This window comes from Cinclus cinclus, chromosome 3 (assembly GCF_963662255.1).
Source record: "Cinclus cinclus chromosome 3, bCinCin1.1, whole genome shotgun sequence".
Classification (NCBI taxonomy): Eukaryota; Metazoa; Chordata; class Aves; order Passeriformes; family Cinclidae; genus Cinclus; species Cinclus cinclus.
The window spans coordinates 102,025,972-102,050,314 of record NC_085048.1 but is presented as its reverse complement, the minus strand read 5'-3'; the positions used below and the strand labels follow the sequence as shown (position 1 = coordinate 102,050,314).

Sequence of the window (24,343 nt, the reverse complement as noted above, 5' to 3'; positions counted from 1 at the left end):
TTGATGATTGTTTTATTTTTCCATTTGAAAGGCAGAAAACTAAGAAATGGAAATCTGTCTAATACTACATACCTTATTAATATGCCTTGTAGATGCAAAATACACTTTAGTATTCCAGAGTTAGAGGGGGGATGGCAATTTCCCATCAAGCTTCTTAGTTTGTATTCCTGACTGAGGAATAAATAGAATTTTGATATTTACTGCCCTTTTGTGACAAATGGGTGTCCCATCCAGTCTTTTCTTCTAACCTGTGTGTTAAGCCTTTGTGTTCAGACAAGGCTGACCATACCTGTCCTATGCACTACCTCAAATCACATGTGAGACATACACAAATTTTTAAAAAGAAATGTTAAAAGGAAAATGTAAAAATTTAAAGGAAAATCCTTTAAAAAGGAAAATTTCATCAAAAGAGTAGTATGTAAAGACTTGATGAGGTAAAAACTTGGACACAGAGAAAAATAGGGGAAAGAATAAAATAGCTTTATAGGTTTGGCTGATCTTGATGTTCTTCTTTGAGAAATATAAGTGGTTACAGCACTGTAACTCCTTTTCTCAAAGGAAGGTCAAGTGAAATATTCCAAAGGCACATTTGAAGATTAGTAATTAAAGAAATTATCTAGGACTCCTTCCAGGGAGAAGTTGTGAGATTATACTGTGCTTGTGCCATTCAGTATTAAAAATGGCTTGTATGCCTTGGAGAATTTAAACCACATGAAGTGCAAACAAGTAGCCAAACTATGTGAAGCACCTATGAGATTTTTGAAAATCGTGTCAAGGTGGTGAGACACAGATTAATATTTTATTTGGGACAAATGCTGTACCAAGTGTTACTCCTTGCCCAGTGAGGGGTATGGATTAAAATGAGGGGTAATGATGATGAAAGGTGAGGCAAATCTGTGAGGGATATTGAAGCCAGTATTGTAGAGGAAGGTGGTGAAGACATCTGGTGAGAGCTGAATTTATTAGGTAAGAGCAGAGTCCCATATTATGAGACATGGAGGAGGGATCATTTCTAGTTATTACATGTTGAGGGTAAAAGAGAAAGGGTAAAATGATGAAAGAGAGTCACTTACCACATTAAAAATAAGTTTCCATGTTTGCCAGCCTAAAAAGCATTGCTACGTGAAAGCCACTGAAGGGGAAAATACAGAGAATATTATGGGTCATGTTCTTACACTTGATTAAAGCAAAAAACCAAAACCAAACAAACAAAACCTTCAAAAAAGTTAAAGGAAGAAACTGACAGAATCACCAAAATATTTCCTTTTGAGATGGGACTGGATGTTTGCAGAGTGTGGAGAGTTGACAGAGATACAAAAAAGTTAATAGCGTATGTAAGGTGCAAAAAGATAACAATAATGAAATGTGAATGGAGTAGCTGAGATTGCTGAAAGAAATTGGGGCCTTAGAGAAGAAAGGTAGCAATTTGACATGTTGAGTATTCCATGACAGAGAAAGAAAGAAAAAAAACAAACCATAGCAGTGCTGCAAACAAATAAGGTAGTAAGAATTAGTATTTTATTTTAAATATTAATTTCCTCTTGTATAGTAAATACCTCTGTGTTTTGCCTTTGTGTTGTGGTATTCTTCAATATTTGCCAGGCTGGGCTGATGACAGTCTTCTTCCCCAAGCCTCTGTTGACATAATCTTTTTATTTTTTTGTTTTTAGGTTTTCAAAAACCTTGGTATGGATGTGCTTAAATCTGCTTTTGAGGGTTATAACGCCTGTGTTTTTGCATATGGACAGACGGGATCTGGGAAGTCCTATACCATGATGGGAAATGCGGTATGTTGTGTTTTCATAGAACCATACAATACCAGGTTGGAAAGGCCCTCAAGGGTTGTTTGCTCCAACTTTTCTTGGCAAAAGCATGGTCAAGCCAAGATGACCCAACATCCTGTTCAGATGAATCTTAGAAGTGTTGATTGTTGGGGGATCCACCACTCCCCTGGGGACATTATTCCAATCACTGATTGTTTTAATGACAAATGGTCCTCTTTATATCTAGTCCTATTCTCTGCAGGAGTAATTTGTATCTATTACGACTGGTCTTTTGCATGTGACTCCTTGTAAACAGGAGTCTCCATCTTCTCTGTAGGCACTTGTTAAATATTGTAACATGGTTGTAAGGTCTTCTCTAAGCCTTTTGTTCTCAAGTCTGAACAAACCCAGCTCTCTCTGCCTTTCTTCACCTGGCAACTTCCCAGTCCTTTGGTCATCCTTGTTGCCCTTATCTAGACTCTTTCCAGCCTGTCCACATCTTTTTTATATGACAGAGACCAAAACTGAATGCAGTGTTCCACGTGTGGCCTGACAAGTAGAGTGGCATAATGAATTTTGTATCTCTCCCCTGGTTGTTATGATGCAATCCAGCATCCTGTTGGCTTTGTTTGCCGCATTGTTTGCTTGCTCACGTTGTGATTGCTGTCCACAAGACCTCCCAAGTCCCTTTCCACAGAGCTGCTCTCCAGCCAGATAGATCCTAGCCTTTGCTGCATTCCTGGATTATGTTTACTCATGTGCAAGACCTTATATTTGTTGAACTTCAAAAGGTTCTTGTTAGCCCACTATTCCAACTTATCCAGGTCTTCCTCCAGGGTGGCTGTCCCTTCTGAAGTGTCGACTTCCCCACTCAGTGTCTTCATCAGACTTTTTTGTGGTACACTTGGTCCTATTGTTCAGGTCACTTATGAAGAATTACACAGCATTGGGCCCAATACTGATTCCTGGAGACCCCACTCATGACAGGTTTGCAGTTTTACAAGGAGCTGTTTGCCACCACCCTCTGAGTGCAGCCTCAGTGTAACTGAGTAACTGGTGTAAGCCAATTCCTACCCACCACACAGACCCCTTGTCTAGACCATAACACCTTAGTTTCTTTAGCAACCAGGCTGTGGAAAACCATGTTGAAAGCCTTGGAGAATTCCAGGTAGACAATGCCTGCTTCTTGTGTCACATTGAGGGAGCAAGTGTATGTATTTGTTGCAATGCATTAAACTCATGCTGTTGGAGGAGCATGTTTTTATGGAATTTTTAATACTGCTTCTATCTGTATGCCACTAACCTTTTCATGTGTCATACCTTCTAGTAGTAATCAGAGGTTTTGGAAGCTGTTTCTTTTAAAGAAAGATATTTAGAGTTGGAAGAAGTTGATTTAGGTGATGCTTGGTTATTTTGGACAAAACTCAATAATTTTTGTTTAGTAACAAAATCAAATATTTCAAACGTTACTGCTGATTTTCTGTGCCCAACTTGAGACAGAAAAAAAAAGATGCTGATTTTTGAGAAAATTAATGATCAGCTTTTTCTGAAGCTATGTGCTTTTTAAACCTCTTTTGAAGAGTCAGAAGACTAAAAAGGTCCTTAAAGAAGGCTGTCAGGTGAGAAGCAGAAATTGAGCATGACAGCAGTTCATCAAATCCTTATGAAAATTATACAGGAAATTTAATTTTAAGGACTATGTCCTATTGTGCACTGCAGGAAGAGGAAGGTGTGATAGGGGGTATTTGGCAGTTTGTGAGTAAAGGATGGAAGTAGTTTCTTGCAGTTGCCTCTGTGATTGTCCAAGGACAGAGGGAACCCTCTCAGCTTTTGGAACAGTTTAGAAAGGCTGACTGATGAAGCCTGTTTGCCAGGCAGCCTCTGCAGGTTTCATTCTTTAATCCATGGGAAAAGAAATGCATTCTGTCTTCTCAAAGTGGAAATGAAAATGAGAATAATAACACTTATTGTTCTTTGGATAGATCACTCATCTGAAATGTAGTAAGATTGGACTCTTTGCACCTCCTCTAGTTTAGAAGAGTAAATTAGCTGTAAATCTTTTTCTTTCAGTTATCACAAAATAAGTAGCTTTATATTTACCTCAGTATCATAAGCAGAATAGACTTTTGTATCCAGAAAAGATCTCATGACTTAGGTGTGGATTTCTATTTCAGAAATTTATAAAAGTGACATTTTTATGAGTCTGCTTTGCTATATATAATGACTGTAATCATCAAAACAGTTTTCAAATGAATAGATACTGAACTTTGTTTGACACTGTTCAGTAATAAAGTTCTAATTTTCTTGGTGTGATACATAAATACTTTAATCTGGTGTTGTATAGAGTGCATATAAAGTATAATTAGCTGGCAAGCTAGATGCTTGAAAATTGATGGCCCTGTCAGAGAAACTACAGTGCTATAAGAAAACTTTAATTGAAAATAAATACTCTTTTTTTTCCCTACTTCTCTTTAAAAAACCTGGATTCTGTTCTCATTTTGTTTTCAATATTTGCTATTCTTGGCTCTGGAAGGCCTCTTCTGCAATTCTGTGTACAGCAATCATTTCAAGAAATGTATCAAGAGATACGAAAATGAGCAGAGATCTATAAAATATCAGGAAAGTCTGACTTGGGGTATGAGAGAAAGCAAGACTGTGGATGATTAAAAGCCAAGACCTGAAAGGCTGCTACAGAGAATAATTTGCTCCTTATGCTCAAGGTAGTTGGGCAAAACTCAGTACATTTAAATTGTAATAAGGAGTTTTCTGGTTAGGTAGCAAAGAAGCACGGGATTTTAATGAGTAAATTCAGTTTTGGAGTGAAGTACCTATTTTGGTTCTTCTGATTTCCGTGTCTGGAAACTCCGTAGGCCAAAGGAAAAAAAATAGCCCTAGCAGTAGTTGATCCTGCCCTTCAGCTCTAGGGGGTGCAAATGAGAAAGTGTTTAAATATAGTTTCCAATAAAGAGTGTACATTCTTTGAGATGTACATTTTACTAGGATAATACCTGGGGAAATGTGTGTGTGCTTCCTCCCTCAATATTATGTTGCTAAAGTTGAAATTACTCAATTAGAGTTTGTGCTTCCTATTTTAAACCTCTCTTTGTGGTTCCTGAGTTATGTCAGATGCTAATGATTTGCCTAAAACTTCTTGATAGATCTTCCATGTTTTTTTCCCCTAAGCTTTAATTAAAACACTTCAGTTGTTTCCAAGCATGAGATGAAAGAAAAGTATTTTCCCTCTTCTGTTCCATTTAAAAAAAAAAACTAAAATAAGATGGGTGTGGGAATTTCCAACACTGACACGTGAAACTTTACCTGGAAATTAAGATTGATAATTGACAGATGTTGGGAAAGTTTGCTCCTCCATTGCCAGAGGCAGCTGTCTCAAAAAAAAAGCCTGATTAATCCGCAAGATTTTCCCTTAATCTAGGGGTTTTTTTTGTTTGGTTTTTTTTTTTTTTTAATCCAGGGTGCAGTCATGTGAAGAGCTAGGAAAGATGGAAGCAGATTATTATTTCAAAGAATGAGGCTTCGTTTGAGAAGGATAGAGAGACTCTGATTAAGAGGAGGAAGAAGCTGGGAAAAGGCAAAATGGAGGGATAAAGTATAATTAAAAAATAGAAGTGACTGGATGATGAGTTAGGAATTTTATCTGGGCAAAGGAGCAAGATGGGAGTGAGCACCCCTATGTCAGATGAGACCAGACCTGCATGGCACTCTCCTGTTCCTCTGCTGCTGGGGAAAACACTCACCACAGCTTAGTGCTTGACTGGAGAGGGCACTTCCTGGACCAGCAAGGAAAGCTGCATGCTAAGTTTCAAGATATCTTGGTGGGATAGGTTTTATTCAGTTTGCTTTATTAAACCAACCAAACATTTAATGCATAAAAACTCTTTATCTGCAGAGACAAACACTGAGTAGTTAAATACCGAATTTAATTTGGCTGGTTTGTGGGATACAGTGAATGAAGGTTTAATTTTGTTGTCTTGTACTAATTTATTCAGAGGACATGCTGCACTTTTCAGCACAGGAAGGACTGTGACCTGAGAATTGGGGGTTTGAATGAGAATGTCCCATGGCTGTTTGTATATGGCTCTTGTTCTGCTCTCTGCAGTTGTTGCCGAGTCCACAGTGAAATGATATAGAAGCAGTTAAGATACAGGTGAGATAAGGCAGTTCATGACTTACTCTGGGGAGCCAGTCTCTGCCTTAAGAAGTTGGGATTATTCAGACTGAATGAGAGGGACAAAATGTATTCCAGTAGCAAAGAAATGAAGCTGGTTGTACATTCCACACACAAAAGGGTTAAAGTGGCAAGGTGACTGCCGTTAAATAAATGGCAAGAGAGTATTTGCTAAAAAGTTTTGATTTTCCCCCCTTCTAGAGTCTTAAACTCTCCATTAGTCATCTAGGGTTTTATTTTTCAAAATATATTGTGCATGCGTATATAGTTATGGAATTAAGAATTGTTGTTATTGCAGGGTGAAGCAGGTTTGATACCTCGAATTTGTGAAGGACTATTCAGCAAAATAAGTGAAAAAACAAAGTGGAATGAGGCATCCTTTCGAACAGAAGTCAGGTAGGTTTTGGCATGTTAAGCGTTTGCAGGTTATCAAACTTGTTTCACTTTAACTCTGGGAAAAGTGCATATTTTTCAAAAACAGCTTTTTATTCTTGGCTTCAGTCCTGTAATTGATTTTTGTTGGCACTTGTAGTCAAAATGCACAGTACTTCTGCCTTCAAGCCAAGAGCTGTCCATATTGCAGTATTTGTATGACAGCTCAAATGCCTTTGCTGCTGGACAGCATCTTCCTTTTTTTTTTTCTTTTTAACCCTTTATTTCAGACTAAGTTTAGTAGATCTTAATCTTCCTAATATTTGATTTCTTTCTACTTTCTTCTTGCTTTTTTTGTTTTTTTTTTTCGCTTTTTCTTTATGGTATAATACCTTGTAGTCATTACGATCTTAAGCCAACTTTGGATCTATTTTCTTTCTCCAAATATCTTGCTTTCAAACTTGTGTTAGTATGGCTTTCCTTTTATAAAAGGCTCTTGAATCAGTCAGTGGCTTTCTATTCTCTTTCTTTCAGTTATTTGGAAATTTATAATGAACGTGTGAGAGATCTGCTCCGACGGAAGTCATCAAAAACTAATAATTTACGGATACGGGAACATCCAAAAGAAGGGCCATATGTTGAGGGTAAAAACACTTTAACTATTTTACACTGCATATTTTATTGCCTTTATATATCCTAAAGTGTAGTGTCTCATTGTATAGGGCATTTTATCTTTTAAAATATAAATTGTGATGGATGCAGTGCCTTACTTTGGTAAAAAGTATTGAAGGAATAGCTCCTAATTTTGTGTGTCTACTTGCTTTCCCAATCCTAAAATTATTAGTTTTTAATCTGTAAATTTATACATTTCTATCTGTAAATTTATTTTAATGTTAAGAGATGCAATTGGTTTTAATAGTTTGACTATAATTTATAAATCTTAGATATTTAGATTAAATGAAAACCAATTAGGTTCTAAGTGTCTTAATCTGGTCTCTACCAGGAAAGGTTCATGTCTTGTGGGATTATGCTCATGTTATTCCACTAAATAATTCAGTAAGATTGCATATTTTTTTCTTTTTTACTGTAAATGTGTAAGTTGTCCAGTGTTCATATGCGGCCTCATTCTTTTCCTTAGGTGGTAAACAAGTATGACAATAAATGCTAATTGCAGCAATAGTTTGCAGTAGTGAGGGTAATTTGAATCTTTTTGTAAAGAAAATTAAGAACATATATGAGCATACAGTAACACTTTGCTTTTCTTCAGACTTGTCTAAACATTTAGTCCAAAATTATGCTGATGTTGAGGAACTTATGGATGCAGGAAATATAAATAGGACGACAGCTGCAACTGGAATGAATGATGTTAGTAGCAGGTCACATGCCATTTTCACAATCAACTTCACTCAGGTAACAAAACAAAATGCCTTAGAGAGATTGGACATGTTTCTTTAGAGCACAGTGATTGGTTTGCTTATATGTAGTAAAATCCTTTTCTAATGACTCCTGCTCTTCATTGTTGTTTTTGGGAACTTCTTAGAAAGCCCATGGATAACCTGCTAGATGAAGAGAACTTGGAGGTGGGGGAGAAATTGAGTGTAAATTTGTCTGTGCATGCTATAACTTGTCAAAAGCAATATATTAATATAAGATAAATCTTGCAAGCTTAATAAAATGAATGCAGCACATGGTCACTGCATCATGTAAATTACAACTCACAGTGTCACAGCTTGTCTGTAAATGGGTAAAAAGTTGCAAATATTACAATTTAAGGAAATAATATGGGAGTTATGCAACCATTCATTATCAAATATCTTTCAGTGGCACCTCTAATGCACCTGTATTCTCAAGATCTGCCGTAGTAAACAGGTTAAATTCAGTCATGTCATGAAAAAGGCCACTAATAATTTGATTCAGTGAAAGTGCAGTATTTCTTAGCTTAACATACTTTGGCTGGTTTTATATTTTTCTTTTCTGTAGGCTAAATTTGATTCTGAAATGCCTTGTGAAACTCTTAGCAAGATTCATTTGGTAGATCTTGCTGGAAGTGAGAGAGCAGATGCCACTGGTGCCACAGGGGTTAGATTAAAGGAAGGAGGGAATATTAACAAATCTCTGGTTACCCTGGGAAATGTAATTTCTGCCTTAGGTAAGTCTCTGGTTTTTGTGCTTGTCTGTCTTGAGGTGTTTTTAGTCATTAAATGCCTTTGTTTACTTACACAAATTATGGCCTAACATGTTTTTGAAAATGAATGGAAAGACCTGATTTTAATTTTTTTCTACCTCTTCATCACAGCTGATTTATCTCAGGATGCAGCAAATCCTCTTTCAAAGAAGAAACAAGTATTTGTGCCTTACAGGGACTCGGTGTTGACTTGGCTATTAAAAGACAGCCTAGGAGGAAACTCCAAAACTATAATGATTGCCAGTAAGTGTTTTTAATTTACTTTTTTTAAATCCTGAATAGTTCATGCTTAATAGGAGTGGATGTAAATATTTAGATTACAGATGTTTTGTTAAGGCAGAACATGGTTTACACATATTAGTGATTTCTTTCTTTCTGAGCTTTCTAGTAACATTCTCTTTTACTTACACTTTGCACAGTGTAATTAAAGCTTTGTGCATCTGGTCTGTACTGGTGTGTGAATCAGTTACTGTTCCAAACTGTTGTTTTTTGTTGCATTAGTAGCAACCTGGTCTCTTTTGACATCCTTTGGGAAAGCTGGTCACTTCTATCTAACCTTCTAAAAGCAAACAATATTGTAACTTCTTGTCTAAATTTAATAATGATCAGTTGTCTTGAAAACTTGTATGGTTTTCTTTTTTCCCATAGGAAGGGTTACGTAGTTTAAAACCCCACCTGTGTTGAATATATTGCAGGTTTGTCAACAAATTGGAATGGAAATTCCATTCCCGAAAAAAACAAAGTGGGGCCATGATGATGTTTATGAGTGTTGGGGGTTGGTTTTCAAACCAGGACAATGGGAAGGTGAGGATTTTGGATGTTGGAAATTGCAGAATGGTTTGGGTTGGAAGGGACCTTAAAGATTGCTTAGTTTCATCCCTCCTGCCATGGACAGGGACACCTTTCACTAGACCAGGTTGCTCTAAGCTCCATCCACCCCAGCCTTGTTTTGCTGGTGGGTAGGGTCAGAGACACAGACGCCAAATTAAGGAACAGGCCTAATTTAATATAATGTAAAACTGTAATTAATCACAAAAGGATAAACTAAGCAAAGCATATAATAATTAGCAAAGAATTACAAAAAGATAAGCTAAAGTGCGCCTAATCATTACTGTGAAAGAATGCCTATAGTGGTTAAGAAAGATACATGACCAGCTTACCCTAATAAAGATACATCATCCAAGTGAGAGAGACATCAGCTTCGGGGGGAAGCTGTCACAGGAAGGACTGGAGAGCCACACCTGGTAGCTGGGAACTCCTGTGGTACAACCACCTCAGGCCATGAAGCTCCCCTGCTTTGCTATGGCAGTGGCCCAGACTTTCTACTGTTAAACAAACAGTACATAATTTCTAATTTCATTCTCCTGTTGGCTTTCTCCCAAAGCCTGGCATGGACTCAAGGAGGAACCAAGGGAGTTGTCTTTGATTGTAATACCCCCCCCCAAATTAGGACAGATGTTGCCTTATCCAATTTCTAGATATGTAGACGTAAATACAGGTTTGCCAGTAAATGAACATATGTATAACAATACTCTGTTAATGACCAAATATATATATATATATAATGTTTGGTTGGAAGGTTCACCCATATGTCAACTTTGGCTCAGGGCCTATTGTTCAGCCCTTAGTACTTCACTGTTTCAGTGTCTCACTACCTTCTGGGTAAAGAATTTTGTCCTAATAGCTAATCTAAATCTTTCCACTTGAGCATAAAACCGTTTGCCAGCCCAGGATGAAGCAGGCATGTTCACCCACCAAAAAGAACACCAAAGTTCTTTTCTGAAGGGCTGCTCGCAATGAGTTCTTTTCCCAGTCTGTGCTCATGTGTGGGATTGCCCCAACCCAGGTGCAGCATCTTGCACTTGGACTTACTGATCCTCATTGGGTGCCCTGTGGGCCCACTTGTCAAGCTTGCCCAGGTACCACTGGATGTGAGGAGAAGAGCAGCTCTGAAATTTCTCTCATCCTTTCCTGCTCAAATGAAGTGTGGTCTTAACTGGTGCAATCCTCTTTTGGGAATGTGGGATAGCAGAATTGAGGGAATAAAATGTATCAGACCAAGTTTTGGTTCTTCAGAACTAGTCATGTTCTCTGGATAGCAGTTCATTTGTTGCAGGATCTTGGGGATACTTTTGGAATCCATACCACTTGTTTTCCTTGGGAGAATCATAGTAGTGCTAATAGATGATTGTGGACCAGACTCTGTTTTGGTTTTCTGGCTCTTTAAGTAAAGCTGTGCTGGCAACTTTTCTTCTTGCTGCTTTCTTGCAATTCCATGGTTGAGTAACTTTTGGGGTTTTTTATGACACGAGGACTGGGAAGAGAAGTTTTAGAAACACAGTGAGCTTTTGGTGCCTATATTAATGATTACAGTACCCTGCTTCTTTTTCAGCTACTTCCTCATCTATTAGTGATGCTTCTGCTAGGCAGAGCCCTGATGGTTGATCTTTTCCCCAGCAGCAGTTACTGTTGTAGGTAGAATTCCCCAAAAGCGCAACAAGTTGTCAGGATTTGTCCTGCCTTTTCTATAATTGAGCACAAAACATGCAGGAAGATCACTTTAAACTGTAGGAAAGGCTGTAGAAAAACATGTCTGATTTTGATTTGTCATATTTCTGTAACATATTGTAACATCCTTCTAGAAAGAGAATAATTGAGTAGTGGAGAGGAGACAGTAGATGAAGCAGGGAAGTGAGAGTGTGAGCTAGGTGAAGTATAGGCTGTTTACAAGTGCATCTCCTGTAGCTTAGAGTCTGTGCCACAAAAAAAAATATTTATTGTTTTTGACAGAATGAGAAAGGACAGATTATTTTAGTAATTTAGTTATTTTAGTATTTTTGTTTAATTAGTTTTTTGGGTGTTTTCATTGTCTGATTAGCCACATCTCTTGTTCAGTTTGATCATTAAGATTTCTGGATGGTTTTCTCTTTTGTGTTTCCACTCATCTATTTGGATGCCTTAATTATCTTTCTAATTTGGAACATCATATATATTGTTAGGAAAATTAAGGGAAGAATAGCATTAGCACTTGCATTTAAATGGCATTGATTTTTCCTGGTTAGGTTGCTTCAAAAATAATACTGGTTTCTCTTGATGCATCAAATAGCTGACAGTTCTGTGTGCTGCCAGATGCCTGCAGCTCAGGTGAACAGCTAGGTTTGTAAATTATAGCTCTTCTCTTGTTTTGGTTCTCCCGTCTGGTTATTTGTTGTTTTAATGCTGTTTAATTTCCTTACTGTGTTTTACCTGGAATGTTTTTTCTTCTCAGTGATTATGTTGATTCTTAAAACATATTCACTGTGTTCCCGAATGTTCTTGTAAAAAATTGCAAGACAGCCTGTGAAGTATTCATATGGACATTAATGTTTACTGGGGAAACATAAATATTAAATAGATTGACAGCAAGATTTCTTTGCAATACTTGGTTATTAGACCTGGTTATCCTAATACACTTACACAGTGTTTACTTACGCAAAGTTATAGTGACATGAAAGTGGAGTTAGGTGAAGAGTTGGAACAAATTGTATCCGTATGTGTAAATTATATATTTCTGTCTCTTCATCCACATTGAATTTATCTGACTTTTAAAATATAAACTAACTTCAGTAAATGAAGCATATAATGCTAGATAAACTGCTTTTGATTTCATGTCTTTAGCTATTTCGCCTGCTGATGTCAATTATGGAGAAACTTTAAGTACACTTCGCTATGCAAATAGAGCCAAAAACATCATCAACAAGCCTACTATTAATGAGGATCCTAACGTCAAACTGATCCGTGAGCTGAGAGCTGAAATAGCCCGATTAAAAGCCCTGCTTGCTCAAGGGAATCAGGTTAGCTTTACTTGGAATTTATGTGTAATTTTCCTCGACTTACAACATTTATTTCTAGAGTGTAATTATCTTTTATTATATTGATTTGAGTAAACAAGCTCTGTGAGGCTATGAATGATTATTAGTTTCCTGATTGAATCAGTTTCCATATGGCCACCAGATTACCTCTTTTAACATAAGGGGGAAAAAATTGTCATCCCAAAGCTTTTAGGTTTCTCATAATATAATATGAGCTGGATTGCAGTTTGCTGTGGAACAACAAACAGCATAAAGAGACTGAGCAGGAACATACCTTCTGGGTCTATCCTGAGGAACTGAAGAGGTGCACTGTGTAGTATCTTAGAAGTAGAAAGTTTAAAGCTTTTAAGGTGCATAAAACGTGAAAATGTAGAGTATGGATGCATTTAAACAATCCATTTTATTTGTGTTTGGCTGTACAGCACATTAGAAGGCACATAACATGCTAAATATGTAAAAATATTTTCAGTGGTAGTGTAAGAAAACAAAAATCACGCTCTGCTTCACTTTTACGTGATCCTCTTTCTTGCTCTGTCAGTATGATCTGCTGTAAACAGTTGCAGCAACAGGCTCAGATAAGTTTACTTTCTCCTGTGCTCCCAGGGTGGTGAAACCAAAGTAGTAATAAAGAATATCCACTTGGCTCAGGCCAGTTGTCTCTTCTATGTAATACCATTCAGTACTGCTAGATTTCATACTTGAGCAAATATAATTTGGAAATATCTGAAGTGCTACTTTATATTTGTTTCTAGAACTGTGTAATTCTGTTTTATATGGTCTGTGCAGTATGAAATTTCAGGTCAACATGTACCATTGTTAGTAGAAGGGTAGGACTTCAGCTGGATTTCATGCTATAAAAAATTTGCTGAAAAAAGGAATGGGAACCACTGTTGGAAGCAGAAATGGGTACTGTTGAGAGTAGAGACCTGCTTTTTTACAAACAACTAAAAAACTCTTTATGGGGCTGTATTGCTTGTGTTTCTTTCATATTCTTTGGGTTTGATTTAGAATTAGCAAAGTAGGTGTAACTTGGACCCCTTGTGAAGTTTGAATGCTTTGACCTTAGTTTCAAGCTGTAAAATAGTGGTTATCACAAAATAAATCTGGTTCATTGGTAGGATGTGGTAGATGGCTATGTGGGATACAATAGAGCACTTAAGTTTATTGAATTTGTGTTGGTTGGTAAAACAGCAGGTGGTGTGTCATATATGCACAGTAGTATAGATCTCTGTATAATTTCTTTTGTGGTTTTCCCTTGTATCACCAGAACATTGTATTGCAAATGCTTCTGTAGATCTGAAGATACTGATTAGCAAAATATGGTGCTGGATTCAGTGTAGAAGGTCACATATAATGCCTGTGTGTTTGTATTGTTCAGTAATTTTCCTCTTTTAAAGCTATTTACCTTAAGATAGTTAATAAAGATAAAGCAGTATACATACATACTAAAGCAAAATGGATAACTATTAATGCATAATAATTTTTTATGTTTTTTAGAAACATAAAGAAAGCTGTATTAGGAGTTACCTGTTATAAATGTGTCTGGTTCCTGTGTGTGTGGCCATGTGTATGTAGCGAATGAAAATAGTACTCTCAAACCAGTTTGTATTTGAAATACCTGCTTTGACAGGATTTTGATTATTCTGTTTACAGTATTTCAAGGTAAAATGATATATATTAAAGTTCAAAGGAATTTATTCTAAAGACTCAGGAAAGTTAAACAATTGCCTTTCATTTGGTTCCCCCAGAAATTGTGACTATTTTCTTTTTGAATTGATGTTTACTCTATGGTTTTAGATTGCACTCTTGGATTCTCCGACAGCTTTAAGTATGGAAGAAAAGCTGCAGCAGAATGAAGCAAGGGTGAGTTATAATTTCTTAAAGCAGTTTTTAAACATCAAAGAAAAAGAAAGATGGGTGGTCTGGTTGCAGGAATGTTCTTAATTTTCAGGGTTTTTTTTGTCTGCAACTAAGTCTTGTCCCACCAAAACAAAAAACCAAAAAAAGTGTGTGAATTAGTAACTTTGTTATCCTTCTAGTATAACATTGTAGCTAAGAACAAAATATATATATATCTGTATTTATGTAGCAATTCTGTTTATGAAAATGAAATTAAAAGACTTGTTCCCTGGCCAGCTTGCCATATAAAAATGTATGTTTGTAAATATACTAGAGAGGGAAAAGCCACTAAATTGCAGTAATGAGTAACAAGTAATCACAATAACAAAATATTCAGTGTGTAGAAAAAACAGCAAAAGATTTATGGGAAGAATGGTCGCCTCTTCTGCTTTGAAGTGATTTATAACCTGTGGTGTGGGATAGGTTTTTAGAAAAGTTCAGTATTTAAATCTGCTGTGTGTACAAATATATTGAGTGCCTAATCAGCTGTCTTTCTGGGGGAGGGTCTTAGAACTAAGTGTACTTTCACAGTGTGCTTCTCACCAAGTTTTTTCAATAATCCAGCCAAGGATTGTAGAGGCTTGAAAAAATTTCCAGACAGTTTGGATAACTCACAGCATCCAGAAGAATCTAGGTATAATGGTACTATAATTTCTCTGACTAGAAATCTTTCATTCTTCATTATATCATTCTGTGTTAATTCTTTTCTATGTATTAGCTTACTTTGAAAGCTGTTGCAAATTGGTTGGAAAAAAAAGACTAAAAGTCATACTTTGGAAGAGGCAAGAGGGAAGTATTTGGACTTATACAGCTTTGTGGCAGGAAATATTTAGTTCTGGATACTGTCAAAAGATGCCAATCAAATGTACATATGATGCCTTTAAAAATAAAGGCCTCCTTAGCTGGTTTAATTGGTAGGGTTTACACTGGTGCTGCTTGGATCTTTAGAATTAGAAAATTAATGTCTTGCTTTGAGAATCCTGTTTTATTTATATTCTTAGTCTTATTTTTGAATATAAACCAAAAGCTTTTATCCAAGAGTAGCTCAGTAACAGAACTTGCTGAGTATTAGCTAACTAGAATATGCTGTTCATGTTCTGACAGTAACCACTGCTTATCCTGCTCAGAAATGTTGGCCCTGCTGGGTGGGATGTATATCAAGCATATTTTATTACCTTTGTCAGCCTCGTTAAAAGGTTTTTTGATTACTATTCATGATAATTACAATAGACATAATTACTGAAAATTCTTGATGGATGTTGCAGTGATTATAGCTTTTTTTTGTAATTGAATTAGTGCAATAACTAATTTGTTTGTATAGATCTAAAGACTTTATCACCATATTTATATTGTCTGACAGGTTTATGGTGATTTTCTTTAATGAGTTGATTTTCCTTATATAAGAATAATTTGGAGTAGTTTAATTTTAAAATGTTTGATTTAAAATATTTAATTAATAAGGAAATGAAGTGTTTCTTAGTAATGCAAGTTGTTCTGGTATGCTGAATGAATGTGATAGACTTCCTTCATGTTTTTCTTTAATCTTTTGAAATCTGTTTTGTTTTAATGTTCCAGTTAGCAGCACTAAGAATTATAGTGATGCATTGAAAAGTGTGCTTACTTTTCTTTTTTGAAATTTTGAGATGCAGGTGGAGATGAGAGAAGTTTCTGTAGCTGTCATGGATTAATTTGGAGCTGATCTGCAGAGACCAAAAAAAAGCTGCAGTTGGCAAATGGGGAGATGTTTTGAGCAACTGCATCAAAAACTTCTTTCTTTATACAGTGGCATTATATGAAAAACTAAAGAGGTGGACACCTGTTTGATGAGGAAAAGAAGGATAAGTCCTAAGTGTTCTGTTGGCCTGACCTCAGGTTGGGGGAAGCTCAAGGAGTGGGTCATCTTGAGTCGAGTCACATACTGTGTACAGAGCAACCAGGGGAATCAGGGTCCATCATGGCCCCAGCATGGGTTTAGGAAAGGCAGATCCTCCTTGACCAACATAATCTCTTTCTATGAGAGGATGACCTGGTTTGTGCATGAGGAAAAGGCTGGCAATATTGTTTACCTGGACTTTAGGAAAGCCTTAGATGCTGTCTCCCACAGCATTCTCTTGGAGGAACTGTCTGATCTTGGCTTGCACATGTGCATTAAGAAAATATCTGGATGGCTGAGCCAAGAAAAGTGGTGGAGTTAAATCCAGTGGGCAGCTAGTCTCCAGTGGTGTTCCCCAGGGTTCAGTATTTGGGCTAGTCCGGTTTAATGTCTTTGTTGATGGTCTGGACGAGGGGAACAAGTGCACCCTCAGTCAGGTTGCAGATGGCTCTAAGGTCTGTAGGTGTGTTGGTCTGCTGGAGGGTAGGAAGGCTCTGCCAAGGGGTCTGGACAGGCTGGATCATGGGCTGAGGCCAATGGCATTGGGTTCAATAAGGCGAAGTGGGGTCCTGCCCTTGGCTCACCACAACCCCAGGCAGCACCACAGCCTAGAGGAAAAGGAGCTGAAATGTGGTTCAGTGGAAAAGGACCTAGGGGTGCTGGTTGACGGCAGCTAAATATGAGCAAGCATGTGCTAGGTAGCCAAGAAAGCCAATAGCACCTGGCTTGTATCAGCAGTAGTGTAGCTAGTAGGATCAGGGAAGTGATTCTTCCTCTGTACTTGGCCACACCATGAGTGCTATGTTCAGTTCTGGTACCTTCACTTCAAAAAGGACACTGAGGTGCTGGACTGAGTCCAGAGAAGGACAAGGAGAGTTGGGGAAGTATCTGGAGCACAGGTGTGAGGGAGGAGTGGCTGAAGGAGCTGTTGTGGTTTAACCTGGAAATAGGGAGGCTCAGGGGTAACCTCATTTTCTACAACTATGTACCTGAATGGAGGTTATAGCTAGGTGGGGGTCAGTTTTCTCCCAGGTAAAAAGTGACAGAGCAAGAGGAAATGTCCTCAGGTTGCTTCAGGGGAGATTTGGATTGGATATTAGGAAAAAGTTCATAATGGAAAGGGTTGTCGAGCATTGGAAAAAGCTGCCCAGGAAAGTAATTGATTCACCATCTCTAGAGATATTTAAAAGACCTATAAATGTGGCATTTCAGAGGGATGTGGTTTAGTAATGGTTTGGCAGTGCTGGGTTAACAGTTGGACTTGATGATCTTAAGGTCTTTTCTAACCTAAATGATTTTATACTCAGTTCTCTCCCTGTATGTAATGCCTTTGCAACCACCTTCTCACTTCTGTGCTGATGACAATGAAGTAGGTAGTTTCTAAGTTGCAGCAAATTTTGTTCTGGTTTGCTCCTGAAGGCTGCTGGTCTGCCTCTCCCTCTGAATGCCATCCACTGGAGGGGATTTTTGCTTTAATATGCTTACCTGTGCCATGGGAAAGGAGCTGTCCTGTTATAGCTAAGGGATTAGTCTGTGGCAGTAGACTTTGTTGGATTGAAGCACTTTATGAAACTATTTGAAGGTAGACAATTATTTGAAGTAATTATCCTGGACTTCCATTTCATTTTACAGTGTAAATAAGACTTTGGTGTTTTGAGGGAGAAGTATTGTAGGTATGACAACTTATTGCAGGAGCATCAGTGCTTTTCTAAATGATTAAGTATTAATCTTCACGAAGAGTTACACAAATACTTCGTGCTTCCTTGAGAATGTATTTATTGAGAACTTAGAAAGTGATGTGATTTTCTTCAATATTTGTTTTCTTTCATAGGTACAAGAACTGACCAAAGAGTGGACTAACAAGTGGAATGAAACTCAAGATATTCTGAAAGTAAGGCAAATAAATAAATTTTCCTCTTGGCATTTGACCTAGCCTTAGGATTTTTCCTTAAAAAAATATGTTTTTCTAAGTCATCTTCTTTGGCTCAATTTTTTCTGTTATTCACCATAGTGACCCCACAGTGCAAAACAGCTTTTCTCTAACAAATCTTTAAATTCCTGAATGGTTTTATTGAGTTAGAAATGCAGAAAGCCTGGGCCAGGGACAAGTGGATCCCTCATATTCTGGGTATATGTGTGGTATCAACAAGACCTGTGAATAATCACTTCTTATCTTACATTGGGTGTCTCAGTGGATGTGGTGCATAGCAGATAAGGATTTTTCATTGTCCTGGTGAGATTTTATATTGGCATTTGGTGCATGACTAAGGTGGCAGTCTGAGGTTATATTTTAATGAGCTACCTGATGATTCCTTGCATTTGTACAAGAACACATGTGTGTGCACACACACACGCAGAGCAATAATTCCCACAATTAGTTTTTTAACATTTTAACTAAAATTTTTGTTGCCAAATGTTTTGGCTGTTCTGTTAAATAAAAGTTTTGGAAAAAGAGCTTTAAGTTTTCATGATTTGCTGAACATAACTTGTTTGTAGTGCAATTCAAGCAAGCATTTAGAAGTAATTTTTAATTCTCCATATCACTGATCTCAAAGTTGATTTTCTTGTATCACTTTTTGATTTCTTAAATTTTTTTCTTCAAGTCCACCACTGTCTTTGATCTGACTTCCACATAACTTGAGTGGCTCTATGCTTAAAAATAAAAATAAAGCACAAATAGCAAAGAGAACGGAGCAGGGTTGGTAACTGCTTAGCAGTTGTCATGACAGAATGGACTGTTTAATGTCTGTCCAGATACTGAACTGGGAATTATCAATTGCTTATTCATCAGAGATGTTTTGGCTACAACGTTATGTTATTTCTGTTATTTTGTTATTTTGAACCATCCATCCATCCATAAAACTTTGTTAATTCTTCCTTTATTCATGTGTGGATTGGGAAGACCACTGTCACATGCAGCATTTGTAAATTTTGGTCAGTTGTGGAGGTGAGCGTTATGTTGCATATGGTAAGTTTTGAAATCACTATGTCGGAAATGTACTGATTCATGCACCAAAATTATAGAATCAGAGGAGGTGTTGACTGAACAATACATATAAACAATGGAAAGCTGTATTTGTTAAATACTTGAATCTAAAGGACTTAAACACAAAAGCTGTAATTTCTGATTTTCTAGTACTGAGCTTTTTTAGCATGACTCTTGCAGCTTCTGTATGAACTGCATTCTCATAGGATGATATTTGAATGCATGAGTATAGTTGGGTTACAGGCAGTTGACTAAACTTTCTTTGTCCCAAACCCCCTTAAAATCTGAAAAAGATTTCTTAGTTGTACTGTTTTATTTTATGCCATTTCACTGAAGATGTCCATATTTTTATTCATCTCTTGTTTACTGATTTGTGAAATCAGTGACAGCATGAGTGGGAAAGGGCTTTTTGGAAGTTTGCCAGGCTGAGTTGATGCCTGTGAGGCTGACCCAGAACAGAGGCTTGACAATGTTAAAGGAATAAGGTAGGTATTTATTAAAAGGCCTTTAAAGGATACACCCTTGGCAGCACAAGGGTCTGGCCATGGCTACACCCAGGATGGATCTAAGATGGATCTTGGTAATGAGTTTTTACACTTTTTTAAGTTGTCCATTTACATGTTGGGGGTTAATTGTCCAGTTACAGTTTCAGGTCACCAAGTCCCACTCCTGTCACTTTCCCGTTGTTTATGCTTTTTGGGTAACAGTTGTCCTCGATTCTCAAGCTGAAAAAGGATTGTTGTGTCTAACTGCCCTGTGAAGAGAACCTACCAACACTTAACGTGAAGTTCAGAGTCCCACACCAAGTCAGCACCGAATCTGTGAAAGATGAAAGCTAAAACTTAAGACATTATTTCCCTGCTTTAGGCATCAGAGTCACTGATCTGAAAGAAGATTTTAAACTTTATAGAGAGCAGTGGTGTTTTTTGTTACGGATTCTTTGTGAGTTTACTGGGGTTTTTGTTTTGTAATTTGCATCCCTTCCTTGCGCACAGAGACTGTATGTATTGTAATTTGTAAAAACAGATTGTCTTTGGCACTCTGTGAGACTGTCTTTGTATGTCCGCATCACTGAAATCACACCTGCCACTTCCCCATGGCATAATTCAGTGACTGTCAGGACATTCTTCATTAAGGTATTTATAACTTTGTGTTTGTATTATATTTAAAACCTTCTTTCCCTTGCCTCCCCCTTGCATCCTGAGATAGTTGATACCTTCCAATTCCTGCCCTGCAACAGGCTTGGAGAGCTAAAAACCATTTGCTTTTCAGTTTCTATCACTTTTTGCTCCAAATCTTTTAGGCACATGCCTGTGAGATGCAAGTTTGTACCTGAATGGGATTCCCTACTTTATTGTATGTAGTTATGATTTTTTTGTACTAAGTTCTAAATATTAAAGTTCATATGGTTTTGAATTATTCTCACAGGCTGATGGGAAAATCTGTTAATGTTTAAATCCAAAATAATTGAAAGGATTTTGCATAAGCCTTGTAAAGCACATGTAATAATCACAGGGCATGCTGGTGTCTTCCACTAGATAACAGATATTGCTGGAAAAAGTTACATGGCTTTCAATGAATACAGTGCTTTCATCAGGCAAAGATTCCTGACAAAAAACCAGTATTTTGCAGGGAAGATGTTCCTTAATTTTTTTTCACCCTTGCCAGTTATTTGAACCTTGTTTAAAATTAAACCAGCAGCATCTAAATGCTACCTTGAAAATAATCCATAGAGAATGCAAGATACTATCCAGCTAGAAAGTACCAAGGAACAAAAAAATACCATGTGAAGGCAAGTTTTTGATAAAAAGTATTTGGCAGCTTGAAATTCAGTTATTCTAGTCAGCACTGTAGCATATGTGCAGCTGACATGTGCGTGCCAGTATTCTTCCTAATTCCTGTTGGTAGCTTTTATCCCCTTTGACATTTGTGTGTCATTAACCTGATGTATGTTGACCTATCCTATCTGCAAATGTTGTGAATTTTAGATTTGGGGTAGTGTGCAATGTGAATGCCACTATAAGCTGTGAACATCTTGTATGGTCCTTCATTCTGTTGATGACAGATAGGACATATCTTGGGCTGGGGATGGTTAGCACTTATAGTGTGCTCTTTTTCTTTTGTGCTTTTGGAAGAATCCTTTTGGAGGGTGACTTTCTGGCTTCCTCTAGAGTCAGAATTATTGTCAACTCACACCTAAAGCTCAAATCTTCTTATTTCCTATATTCAAAGCACTATATTGGAAACACTGCATACACCAGGGTTTAAATTTGTGCTGATTCTGTATGAAGGATTCTTTATTGTGTAGCATGGCAGGTTCTTGGTTTTGATCTTCCTCAAGTGCTAAGCACTGTTTCTAGTAGTGATGTTTGTTTTCATCCTTCAACTTCTCGCTGTAATACACTTAGTTAGTATTACAACCTGTCACCTGTCCTTGTTTTTAATACAAGCAAGGATATTTTAATGCTTTATAAATTTAATAAGTATGTGCATGATGCTTCACCACTGGGTAAAATACTGCATCAGAACCCAAAGTGCTAGTGTTTAGTTTTAAGTCCGCAGGCTTTGGATATTTCTTTAAACATCACCAACGGATTGCACCTTACAGAGCAGTATCCCTTTACGTTACTTCTCTGTCTTCAGATGTATTGCAGCCTTAGCACTTAACTGCAGCATTTAGCTTTCATCTCAAGCTTATTGGATCTTGGTGTGAATTTTTTTCTTTTTTGCCTTCTCCTAATATTCATCCATATACATTCCCAAAAAGAAGAGGAGGAGGGAAGAAATCCTGTTTGCTCTTTTCCTTAGTTTAGTCCTTTTTGTACTGTTCTGCTAGAGATCAGTCATGGGGTCTAAGATGTTAGGGTAACCTATCCAGTTTTTGATTTTTCTCTAAATCGCTAATTTAATTAATTGGCATGGAACTTCTTTTGATCTGCCTGCTTTATTTGACTGCATATGTTGTCATTCTCCTAGAAATATTTTTTTTTTCAGTGTCACTTTTTTTTTGGTCATCCTTTGTGCATGTTTCAATTTTTTTCTCTAAACTTTAGCAGCTTTTAGATTAATATTTTTTGAATGTGCACTCCTTAATAATTCTCTTTTGGTTTCTTCCCAACTTTCTTTTAAATTTCATTTACTTTTTGTGTTTGTGTAGAAATTGGTCTGACTTTGAGCTGTTGCCTTTTTAATGTATCTCATTTGTAGCTACTGTAAAGGTACTTAAATCATCTTTTTAAATTTTTTCTTAGTTTGAAGTAGATTTAAAGTTCCCTTTTATTTGCCTATCCTGTTAGTTGATTCTAATAATGTTCTTACCTTTGTGTGTTGGTGGTTATCTGATGTCAAAGGATGTAGAGAGATCTATCTTTGTAGTCTGTTGACTGGGGTGGGGGGGTTGTTTTGTGTGTGTGTCTAATTCTTGTGATCAATAGTTTAACTAGCCACTACTTCAGCTGGCTTTAGTGACACCATCTCACTTGCATAGATAATTCTAATTCTGCTGCAACACTTTACCACAGGGTGTGCAAATATATTATTGAACACTATTTATTGATGATTTATTTGATTATTCTTTTTCGGTTTTGTGCTGTTTGGTTAACTCCTGGTTAATAGTGCATATTTATTCCTTAACAATGGTTGTTCTTACCCGAGGAAGAAAATGATGAAAAGTGCTTATCTTCAAGCATTAACATCTACTGTTTGTTTATATCATGCCTCTTTTTGGGGAAAATGAAATACCCTTGACTTGCCGTGATGAATAAATACAGACTAAATCCAAACAATTATTTTGGTGGGCATACTCATCTAAGCAGGAGAATTTTCTTTCTTTAGGAATCTTGGCTATATGCAGCAAAGACACTAGGAGACCACAACTCTGAGCAGTTGTATTGCTCATTATGAGGGTGATACAAGCAAATATATTTTATTTTAACAATTTGCTTTCCATGGTGGTTTGCATGCCTTAGTGAACTGTGCCAAAGAGCAGTTTGTTGTGTCCTATATAAATGCTGCATTTGTCTACATTTATTTTAATTTCCAGATAATCTTGAAACCACAGTTGCTGAAAGGTATTAAAACACTATTTTCTTGGTTCTTCTGCCTGAAATCATCACCATTTTTCTGTTTTATGCCTTGTTGTTACTACCTGATAACCATGAGCCACTTGTCTGCTTTTCCTCTTCTCATTTGTTTTGTGTTCTGCCCCATTATGTTTTCCTTTGATGAGCCTTTGTTTTCTTCATTCTTTCATGTCAATACTTTAACAAGTGCAATCCTCAGGTGAGAAGTGCTCTCGATTAGCACCTTCTGCTTTCACCTAAAATTCCAGTGTCTACTTCCACTTTTGATGGTGGCATGATAGAGGAATTGTACAAGCTCTTGGGCTGGCAAAAAAATAAACTGTAGAACTTCGAAAAAGTAAATAGGCTTTATCCTGCCCTTAAAAAGTGCCATGTGAGTTTTGAGGACCTCTGCTCACATGCCTGTGGAGAACAGGTTCTAAAATTGGTTCCATTAGCAGGTCAGATGAAAAAAATGGAGTTGCAAGACTGGTATGCATTTGTATCTAAAACAATGTCTACATTATACTATATTTAAACCATTCACAGCTTGGCATATGTGTTTATTTGTGTGTTTGGCAGGAATTGTTTGAAAGGTTTTTTCTATTTCAGTAAGTGAATCATTTTTGTAAACTTGTTAGTTGGACATATTGCTGTTGCATTTGGGTTATACTATTTGTTGTTGGCTGTGTTTGAAGCATATCTGTCTATTTCTAAAGGGAGAATTACATCTGTTCTTTGACTTGAACAAATCTTATCTGATATTTTATAACTTTTTTTACATCTGTTTGTGTCAAAGAAACTTATTGCATGCTTCCAGTTTTTGTTTTCTCTCTAAAAGCTATGCCATCTGCTTGAATTTTTAAGAGGTTTAAAAATGTCTGCAAAATTAACACAGGATGGCACAGCTGTGGAGCTGGCAGAAAGGATTTTAAGTCTGATGTTGCTGCTGAATTTGTTTTCTTTTAGAAAAGTTCATAGAATAAATAGAGTAGCAGCTCTGTTCCTAGGGATATTGGCTTTCTCAACAATTGTTCGTCCTCCGATAATTATATATGTTCATTTAGTGAACTGAATTTGTATGGAAAATAACACATTCACAGTCTCTTATTAACATATTATGTTTAATAGAATTTTGGCTGGTTTGTGGATGCTGTGCAGAGGAAA

The 24,343-nt window shown here is 36.9% G+C and overlaps 1 protein-coding gene across 1 annotated transcript in view; it reads left to right on the top strand.

Moving 5' to 3' along the window:
- KIF16B (kinesin family member 16B) overlaps positions 1 to 24,343 on the top strand; it is a 134,180-nt gene that overhangs the window by 10,409 nt on the left and 99,428 nt on the right. The window contains exons 5-13 of the mRNA XM_062489051.1: positions 1,671 to 1,787; positions 6,248 to 6,345; positions 6,856 to 6,965; positions 7,589 to 7,731; positions 8,302 to 8,470; positions 8,618 to 8,749; positions 12,164 to 12,339; positions 14,155 to 14,220; positions 17,961 to 18,020. Of these exons, the coding sequence (XP_062345035.1) occupies positions 1,671 to 1,787; positions 6,248 to 6,345; positions 6,856 to 6,965; positions 7,589 to 7,731; positions 8,302 to 8,470; positions 8,618 to 8,749; positions 12,164 to 12,339; positions 14,155 to 14,220; positions 17,961 to 18,020 (1,071 nt within the window). The remainder of the gene's footprint in view (positions 1 to 1,670; positions 1,788 to 6,247; positions 6,346 to 6,855; positions 6,966 to 7,588; positions 7,732 to 8,301; positions 8,471 to 8,617; positions 8,750 to 12,163; positions 12,340 to 14,154; positions 14,221 to 17,960; positions 18,021 to 24,343) is intronic.